The sequence below is a fragment of the Brachionichthys hirsutus genome, chromosome 3 (assembly GCF_040956055.1).
Source record: "Brachionichthys hirsutus isolate HB-005 chromosome 3, CSIRO-AGI_Bhir_v1, whole genome shotgun sequence".
Taxonomy (NCBI): domain Eukaryota; kingdom Metazoa; phylum Chordata; class Actinopteri; order Lophiiformes; family Brachionichthyidae; genus Brachionichthys; species Brachionichthys hirsutus.
In genome coordinates, this window is record NC_090899.1 from 5,438,337 (window position 1) to 5,448,775 (window position 10,439).

Here is a 10,439-nt window from a genome sequence, read left to right on the forward strand (position 1 = left end):
GTTAGCGCTCCTTGCCCATGCACAGAAATGTGGATGGAAAGATGGGGAGCAAGTGAGAGAGAGAGAGAGAGAGAGAGAGAGAGAGAGAGAGAGAGAGGAAAGGGGAGGGAAACTGAGGGGGTCCAGCTATCCGACCTGTCACAACACTGCATTACATGCTGCATCCACTCTAGCATACAAGGCAGCAGAACAACTACGGGAATAAAGTACGAGAGGAAACGTGGGAAGGAATCAGACGGAGAAAGGACCACCAGTAAGGAGCAATGAGCGAGAACTAATTCAGCATTTCAGATGCTGAAAAACCTGGTGCATAACTACATGGGGTAGAAAATTCCAGCTAGGGTAAAGGAGAGTAAATAACAGAGACGATAATAAAGAGCCATGTGATGCAATTGTACAGCACACCATTCACTGAGCACAAATGATCATGTGCCAGTTTGAAAGGAGGGGTGTGTAATTATTGCTGGAGCAATAATTGCATGCAGAAGAATTAATGCACTTGACGAATTGGGGTATAAGGTCTGGCAGTAATGTCATCACAGAAAGGTTTGGGCTTCTTATTTGTACTTCTTTCATGCACTCCGCACTTGAATTATATACAGGAATTCTTTTATGTGTGGAGGGCAAATTTACATGATCAATAATCACACAATCCGATGTCTTTGTTTAGTTCAAACAATACTCCTAATGACAGAGTGGCTTCTTCCACTTTGCATTGCAAAGCAGATAATTAGGTGTGAACTCAATGAAATCAGGAGGAGCAGGATTTCCATTCAACTTAGTTTTTGACTTGAATTAGAGTTTTAGAGAACGGCTCATGGCGCAGTGGTTATCACTGTCGCTGCGTAGCAAATATTGCCCTGGGTTTGAATCCAGCCATGCATAATATGTGTGACTGTCGTCCTCTGTGTCTGTGTGGGTTCCTCCTGGTTACTCAGGCTTCCTCTCACAGTCCCAAAAACGTACGACGGTGAGTTGGATGTGTGTTTATCGCTTTCACTGTCGGCTCTGTGAAGAACCTGCAACCTCTCCAGGGTGTACTCTGCATTTTGCCCCAATGTCAGTTGGGATAAGCTCCCAACCCCGCAGAGGATAAGCTGTAATGGAAAATGGATGGCTGGCAGAGTCCGCATAAGGAGATGACCTTTTTAGTTTTGAACACTGGGGGGAGCCTTCTCCACATGAGACTTTTTTTTAACTACATCAAAAAAATTAATTTTGCATTATGTCAGTGCTTCCTATATCCCTATAAAGACTGTGAATAAGAGAAGGAAAAGAAAACAGTGAGTCTTTCATTTGCAATGCAACAGCTGCAAAAATGCAAAAACTCCAGCAATTGAAATCCTGATGTATTGCATCTGCTTTGCGGTTTTTGTTGTTGTTGATTTATTGTATTCATAATCAGAATCAGTTCATTGTCAATGAGAGTTCACAGACTAGGATTTTTTTCTAGGAAGTAATTGCACACAGCAGAATTAATGTACGTATAGGACTATCAATCACAAATAGATTATTTAGAGTGGATCTTCATCATAGATAAATTAAAGTCAATCTAGTTAATAATATTTTACTGTAGATTACATCAGATTCCGGAGCTTTAAAATAGATTAGATAATTATATTCTGCTCCATGCTTTTCTCGTCCATCTCTTGTGCGCCTCTCGGCTCCATCACTCTCACAGCGGTCCGTAGAAACGTGAAACGCTTCAGCCGAATTATGCAACCATAATACCATTAGCGGCCTCCCATTGGTCTGTCAGGTTTTCCTTGAAGGGCACCATTGGTCGCATGGTTTTAGGGGGCGTGGCTTCTGATTTCATTCACAAATATACCAGCGGACTGCCTGTCAGACATGTGAGCATCCCTCCGTTGAGATGCGTAGTTCTGTTCTGCTAGAATATCACGTTTCTCCAGCTCTGAAGAGACGTTAAAGCCAGAGTACATTTAAAGCTATCGCGTTTTGGTCGTAATTGTCGGTATTTTACATGAAGAAAAAAGCACTGTTTATTTCCCAACATATGGTGACAGAGAGTCCTGATTCACCGACATCGTATCAGAATAGACATCTTGGGACTGTAAAAGATGCAAAAATGATCTCTACTTCTTCTTGCTTGTCCTGCCTTGAAAACGTGAGCAGTATCCTCCAGGTGCCGAAGCATTTCATGCCTCTTGAGGAACAAACAAAAGCATTACATCCTACCTGTGACAATCCAACAGGACTCTGTCCGTGAGAGGAAGGTGAGAACTGGCAGGCAGGTGCGGCACAAGCATTGAAAGCAGTCTTATAACTGTCTCCCAGCTGTTCTTGTTTTCAGTTGAAACACAATGCTTTGCTTAGCCTCCACAAACAGAGCCTTGATAGTCATAGTTTAGTCTCTCCTCGGGCCCCTCGGGGGGGGGGGTCACGTATCTGTTTTGCTGTCTAGCTCTCCATGCACACTCGTGCATTTGGCCTTATGGGACCTCCTGCATGCTTCCGCTGCCTCCTTGAATGCCTGACTATGCATTCAACAAGATTTCAAGACTAATATTAGTACTGAAATAAAAAAAATGTGATATCCGACGTGATTTAAATACAATTTGGATTTGTCCATCGTGTCAAGGCATAAACCAATGGGTCATCCATTACAGCAGAATTTGTGTCACATCTAGAAATAATTTACACTGCCTTGAGGCACCGTGGGTTATTCTAGAACGGCTGCGTTTCTGTATTTAGGACCGATTCGATGCAAAACATCCTGATTCACTTTAGCCGCGAAAACACCCATTCATAGGGTTAAAATTAACATGGTTGCACCAATTACCAATTAAAATTCTCAAGCATGTCAGGAAAAGAAACAATAATCATGTGAGGATGAGGAAGGGAGGAGAAGCACATAAACTAGGTGGGGGGAGGGAATAAAGGAGGAAGGGAGATGGGAATGGTGGGGCTGGGCATCAGGACCCTATGAACTCAGGAGAGGTTCACGGAGTTCATGCGTCGTAAAGGAATGGCGTTGGGGGCGGAAACATTTTTTCCACCCCATTGACCTTGTCCTGCTTGCACACACAAACAGGGTCCTTCTCAATGGTTTACGCTTACCAGGTTAAAACCTGCTCTGTTTTCATAGTTAAAGGAGGTGGTTTGCTCACCTGGAGTTATGGTTACTCAGGCTTAAAGGCGAGTGCTGTCAGTCACGTACGCAGTCGTGTACGTGTGCTGGGAGGGGTCGGTGGGTTCCTGTGTATACGTTGCCTGTATAGAGGGGGATGGGAAGCTCCCACATGCCTCTAATGTGCTTAGAGGCAGCCACCACTTTGAATAGCAGTTAACAACTGATCCACAGAGGCTTGTGAAGAGATGAAATAGCAGTTATTCACAAGCCTCGATTGGTTCATAGGTGTACGACAGATCATTTGTGGCATGTATTGTTTTGTGTTAGTGTGCGTGTGTGTGTGTGTGTGTGTGTGTGTGTGGCATGTTTCAAGGTTAGGCTATGTCGGTGGGTTCACTCACACTCTGCACTGTGGGCTTAGTTTACAACACGCCCATGCATTATAGAGCTGACCTCCTGCATTATGGTTAAATCCTGAATGTTATAATGCACATAATAGAGCCCGGGGTTGGACATGGTTCCTAAAACACAGTTGTTTTGTAATATCATATTGTCCGTCTTTGTCATATCTGAATATACAGGAATATGATGTATAAGTGGAAAATATTTTTGATGCTACATATGTATGAAACAAATAATGGAATTCTACATGAAAAGGAGAATCTGGATATTTAAATGTGTATGTGTGATGCAATGATTGGTTTTGATTTTACCCTCATACTGACCTAATTAATACATAATAATACACATATACACATATATATACATACTTCACATGTCAACATGATGAAGAATACATATAAATACACTCCTAACATAATTACACAACCTATGAACAATCAGCAATCTACTAAACAATAACAACAAATGAGAAAATATCCAACATATAGATATGCAACTAACATATAAATGTACTCTGTTATGTATAAATACTAACCCATAAATACGTAACACAACAATAAATAGTCAACAACGTATAAGAGCAGTTAAACACACTACTGCACCATCACTTTAAATTCTTTATTCACCATATTCACTTTAAATGATCGTGCATAAGGTTTCTTCTTTGAGTGTGAGAAGGCGTGGCCACAATGTCGTCATACATACCGTTTCCCCATATGTCGGGCCGGAGTCGCAGCGCGTGCGTTTACGCCCACTTCGCTGTAGTAGAGCAGCCGCGCCAGACACACGCACGAGAGCGACACATGAGTGGGCAGGTCCGCGAAGACTCGCGGCGTCGTCCAATCAGGAGCTGGTTAAGCAACTACTGGTTAGGGAGGTCGGCCAATGGCGTACGCCGCCACGGGAAACTGCAGCCAATAGGATTCAGGTACAATCTGGGCACGTGGATTTCCGCACATGTTGACGCTCGTAAACTGGGAGAAAACGAAGCAGCGAAGGCACAATCGGATGGACGGCCGGCGTGGAGGCGAGCTAAAGCTGGGAGCTCCGGTGCTGCTCCAACCACGGAGTGTCTGACGTAGAACCGCAACCTTCTTTATAGGCGCTCTTATTTTCTTTTATACCAAATTACAGAAGGTGAGTGTCTCTGAAATGTTTTTATTTTAATTATTTATTTATTATTGCAAACGTTTTCCGAAGTTGCCCGAGCCCAGAGGAATTTCCTGTCCCGCTATATTCTATATTTCCTTCTGGCCAAAAGCTGTTTATGTGGATATTAATATATATTTATATATATATATATAGTAGGTTGGAGATGTCTTTTGTAAGTTATTTATATAGCCACAAGATTCCGTTACACTAAAAATCGATTATTATAATTTTTTTAAGAATTAGAATTTCCTCCTTGGTTGACTTGTCGATAATATTCTAAAAGCTGTAGCTTTGTTACGAATGGAGGGAACGTGTTGTACATAAATATCCGCAGTGTTTGATCCCGTTGTGGGCAGGCATCTCTCATGGTTTAAAGTACGCCAACCTGGGAAGACTGCGCTGACCCATGCGCCATCACCTCCGACCCATCCCCACCCACTTTAGCCCATCTCCGTCCCAATCCCATCAGTGTGCTGGGACCAAATTAGACGCGAGGAATAAGAAATAAATGTTCTGCGCGTTTTTGTTCCAGGTTCCTCAGATTATTGTAAACAGTAACACTGCAAAATTCAAATTAATGTCCTTTCGACTTAATGTCTCATACTGATTTTAAAAAAAAATATGTGTTTATGTTTACCAGTTGAAAGTACTTTTTATATTTACACCCATTGTATGCTGGTGGAATCAGAAAACCCTTAGAGATTACAAAGGGAGAGGCGGAAAGAGCAGAGAGGGAGAGAGAGAGAAGCACATGGCCACAGAATGTAAAATGTGAAGAAGGGGAATATCGGGGCTGGTCTCTCTAAGAGGAACGGAAGAGCAACCAGACATGTGTGCATAACGAACAGGATGAGCTGGGGGGGGTACAGAGGGGATGAGAGGCAAATAGAAATGCACCCAGACAGGAATGAGAGGTGTGTGTATGTGTGTGTGTGTGTGTGTGTGGATCCAAGGGGGGGATGGAGAGCAAGCCCGAGACAGACAGAGGGGGGGGGGGAGGGCTAGAGAGAGCACCAGAGGCGGTGGGAGAGAGATTCTGATTTCACTACTCTACTAGTTCCCATCCCCCCCCTCACATTTTACTCTCCTCTCCAGTCTCCAATCTCCTCAATGGAAGCCAGACATGCTCCACCATTGTGTGCCTACTGCCTACCCCAGACTCGCTCTGCACCGTGTTTAACTGGGGCACTCATGCCCACCATTTTGGGAAATTTAGGTTACTAATTTTGGGTCAGTGTATTGTTTAAATATATATATATGCAAATTGAAAGTAGTTCTGTGCCTTTTTCTGAGTCTCCCACACTAGACATAACTTAAAACATGCTAGTTTTTGTTCACCCAACCCCATTTTGGTTTCTCTGTCAGCTGAATTGACTGTGATAATAACTCTGACCATTTATTGCCTCCCCAACAGCAATGCAGTCTCAGGGCCGCACTTCAGCTCCGCCCTCCTTCGACTCTCTTAGCTCCAGCGACGGCCTCTTCTTCAGCGACTCCGAGCAGGCCGAGGACGACGCGGATGTCTTCCTGATGGACAGCTCCTCCTCTGTCATCATCGTTGGTGCGGACAGGGCTGTGGCCCCTGGAGACGCTGGATCGGCGAGTCCTGGCTCCCAGTGGACCTACGACAGCTTCAACGATAAAGAGGAGGAGTCGTCGTGCGGGTCGGAGAGCAGCAGGAACGCGGCCCTCGTCCGCTTGGATGAGACGGATCCTGCGAGCCCTGCCCCAAAATCAGAGGGAGACCGGCTGTTTGCTCAAAAGGTAGGCAGAGCCCAGAAAAAGAGTGTCGATAAGAGGGTGGAACGCCCAGCAGATTCAGACAGCCTGACCCAAACCTTGGTTGTAATTTCTCTTTCTCTTCCTCTTCCTCTGTCAGTGTGCTGAGCTCCAGGGTTTCGTAAGGCCAATGCTGGAGCTGCTGAATGGACTGAAGAGGGGCCGATTTGATCGCGGTAAGCATTCTTGCATCACCGCTTTCAGTCCAGCATGTGTGCACACCGGCAGCCGAACGCAGGTTCATATGATCCAACTGGCATCAGTCCACGGCGAGAGTTTTGCTTTGTGCTGCAGTCTGTGTTGGTGAAGTCCAAAGTGCAGTGTGTGTGTGTGTGTGTGTGTGTGTGTGTGTGTGTGTGTGGCGTCACTCTGGGGACTGACTCATCAGCTCACGAAAGCTTACTGATTACCCAATGAGAAAGTGGCGTGTTCTCATGTGTCTGCCACAGATGAAGAGATACCGGTTTTGTGTACATGCTTTTTCGGGGGGGGGGCGGGGGGCAGCAAATGCTGATGAGGCTATTTTGTTTTCGATTGATAGGTCTGAGTGGTTTCCAGCAGAGCGTCGCTATGGATCGAATCCAGAGGATTGTGGGGGTTTTACAGCGGCCTAACAGTGGGTAAGATGCCATCCGCATTGTGGGACAGCATAGCCATCTGTTTCTCTCTATAAATGAAACCTAATGTTTGTAAACTCATGTTCTTGTTTAGGGAGAAGTACCTGAACACTCTGCTCCAGGTGGAGGGGATGCTCAAGCTTTGGTTTCCACACATCTCCCCGCAGTCCGTCTCTGCAGCTTCCAGCGTTGCCTCATCCCCCGCTCACTCCGTCCCGGACACTTCCTGTTCCACCCCACCACACAAGCACAGGGACCAGTTGCATATTCCTGTCAAGGTGAGAATACAGCCTGTTTAGCCTGTGTGTGTGTGTGTGTGTGTTCCGGGGCCTAATACAGCCCATTTGAAAGCAAACCCCTCTCCCCCACAGCAACACAAACGGTATTAAATAATTGAAAGTCATTCTTTCTTCTTATTTTCCAGAAGCGCAGACTCAGCTGGACAGGCTCAGACTCTCCCGCTCCTTCCCCCGCGGGTCTCAAGTGCCCTCGCGTCAGCGCAGAGGAGAAGAGGGCAAAGCGAGGCGGCGATGGAAGCGATGGCCCTTCTCCATCAGTGGGGTCTGACGCGAACCAAAACTCGCCAAATAAAGCTGCTGATATCCAGATGAACGCAGACGTCAAGGGAAGGAAAAGGGAGGACCTGACCAAGCTGTCAAAATACAAAGCAGGCCAGCGATCCGAGCCCAGCCTGACATGGGTTCACGTTGCACCCATCCTGTCCCCAGGAAAGGCCTGCCGTTCGCACGAGGGCACCACGATGGCCCGCCCTCCTGGAAGGCAGGGTAGTCCAGCTACACAAGACAGCGCCATCTCTTCCACCACACCCTACAAGCAACATAAAACCCCGAAGAAGCCGAGCTGGTGCCGAAGCCAGCTGGTTCCTGGGAAGCGGAGAGAGACCGTGGAGGCCTGTCGGGATCAAAATCAATCTTCCGTCACACTCCAGCCTTTGCCCAGGGTGTGCCCCCCGCCCCCTGCCCCCTTAGAGACCTGATGCACTGAACAAGCAAAGAGCTGCAGCCTTGCTCCGTCGCAACGCCGGGCTGAGAGGAAGAAGGGAGGAGGCTGAAGGCCTGTGATCATAGATGCATTAAGGAGAATAAGGGGAGGGAAGTATTGGATCACAATTACAAGAGCTATTCCAAACAACAAGATCAAAGACTTGATGTTCACAATTATGTCATAATTTAAACATTTGCACAAAAGCCGTTGTGGTCGAGGGGGTAGGAAAGAACGGCCACTGTAAAAGTCGGGAGCTACGACCTGACTGAGGGGTGATCTAAAGGAGAGATTTCCTTCAGCATGAAAGCAATCAATATATTTATCGACCACTGTTTAGGCAGACCTGTGACTTGAAGGACTCTCTCCATTTGAAACTCGAGAAGTGGATGGAAAAGGTTCTACAGGATAAAAATGAAAGCTTCCGAGGCTTATTGCAATGAGGACGTTTTAGTTTGATCACACTTGAGGCTTCCACGGTTACACGGAGGGTAAGAGTTCGACCCTCGTGTTACGGGAACTGCGAACGGATGAGTTAGGAAGATCCATGGAGGACGAGGAGGGGGGGGGGGGGGCAAGGACCACTCAAAGACCTACTGCTCTTGATTCTCAGTTAATTTATTCATGTGTTGATTGCACACTGCATTTATTTATTTGTGTTTATTTATTGGGCAGCTGAATGCCGCTTGCTCTTTGCTTGCATAGTTTAGCCTGCAATAATTTTCTTTGCAACGATTGAGAATGATGGTTTGTTGATGGGGGGGGGGGGGGGGGGGGATCTTATGATTGGACTACTGTGCCTTTTACCAAATAGGATGTGACCAGAAAAGCATTGATACTGCATTTTGATTGTTGCTTTTATTTCACAAATCCAGTACAGTCAGTCTTTCAAGCCGACATGTAGTCAAGTATTCGAATCTTCGAACATCTGTCTGTTGCTTACAAAGCTCCAGCTATAATAATCTAACATCTGCAGTTTATCCAATCTGCTTACAGCTCCATGGTTTACACACGTTTGTCATGTAGTGTTGATCGGTGGATGGAGCCTATTTGGGGGGTTTTATTTTCTTTGGGTTGTGATCGGCAGAGGAACGGAATGAACTGCACTTACAGCTGGTGCCTCTAAAAATGTGAAAAATCAGAGCAAATATCAATTAAAAAGGAGGAAATCTTTATTTTCACCAGCCTCTACTGCTGCTATTGTTCCTCTTCCAGTTCTGATTTGGGTATTTCAGGGGAGGCTCTCGCTTTATTTGAAAATCTGCTCACAATATTCCTCTAAAATGTAGGAGGGGGGGGTTCAGTGATGCCATTGGATTTGTCTGTATTGTAAATATTAAGACAAATATTTTTTAAATTGGTGCGAGTGGTTTGCTATTTACAAAAATGGATTGGAGGGGGGGTTGATCCGTGTGTGTCAGACCCCCCCCCTCCCCCCCTAAAAGCACCACATGTGAACACAAAGCCACTGGCCTCCATTGTTCTGCTCATGTTTGAAGAGGACGGAGTGCACAACCCCTCAGTAGCAGATCCAGAATCAGGTATTCTTAGTACACCTGTCTTCAACCATGATGGTACGGCGTGCCGGGGGCTGGGGGGGGGGCTGCCCTCCGCCTGACTCCTGCTTTTATACAGATGTGGTTTGACAGAAACCAATTGCACTTATTTCTGTGCTTTTTTTCATGTATGTTTTCTACTGCAGCAGCCAGTGCTGATTGGTCAGAGTCACAAAGACTTGTTTGTTTTAGCTGCCTTTCTCTTCTTAAAATGTAAAAACTGACTGTGCCCCCCCCGCCCCCTCCTCATTTCCCCTCCCCCCCACTCTGCTGCATTTGTCTGCCCTTGCCCTCTCTCCTAGTGTCCATTCTCTCTACTGAACTCTCTCTCTCTCACTCCCTCCCGAAACTTTACATATTTCTCTGGCTGCATTTTCAATAATAATAATGAAAAGGAAAAAAATCTTTTAATAAATGAAACGTTTTTGAAAACTGACCTTTTTGTACCTGTCATAAATGAAATATAAAGATTTAAAACGCGTAGCTCTTATTTCCAGAATCTCGATTTTGTCCATGTTGTGAGGGGAAAGGAAGGGAAAGGGGGGGTCACGGGGTGAGACTACAGCCTTGGTAATCTGAGTGGTGGCTGGTTGATCCTCCGACCAGCTGCTTCGACGGAGCACAAACACGACTAGCTCTGGTGTTTTGGTGTGGGTTAGTTATTTATCATGAAAAGCAATAAAGAAGAATCCACTGGACTTGTTCAAGTTTGATGGAAAACGTTTCACCTCTGATCCAAGGCGCTCCTTCAATTCTGAGAGCCAGGTAGAGAGTTTAGATACTTACACAAGGGGTTAGTTGTTTATCTTGTGAGAGCTCAATACCTCTAGGAAGTAG

The 10,439-nt window shown here is 45.8% G+C and overlaps 1 protein-coding gene across 1 annotated transcript; it reads left to right on the forward strand.

Annotated features, from left to right (window-relative positions):
- Positions 1-6,064: 6,064 nt before the first annotated feature.
- LOC137914495 (uncharacterized) lies at positions 6,065-8,041 on the forward strand. Its single transcript, XM_068758036.1, has 5 exons — positions 6,065-6,412; positions 6,528-6,603; positions 6,969-7,047; positions 7,139-7,322; positions 7,469-8,041. The coding sequence occupies exons 1-5, from the start codon at positions 6,065-6,067 to the stop codon at positions 8,039-8,041; spliced, it is 1,260 nt and encodes a 419-aa protein (XP_068614137.1).
- Positions 8,042-10,439: the final 2,398 nt, after the last annotated feature.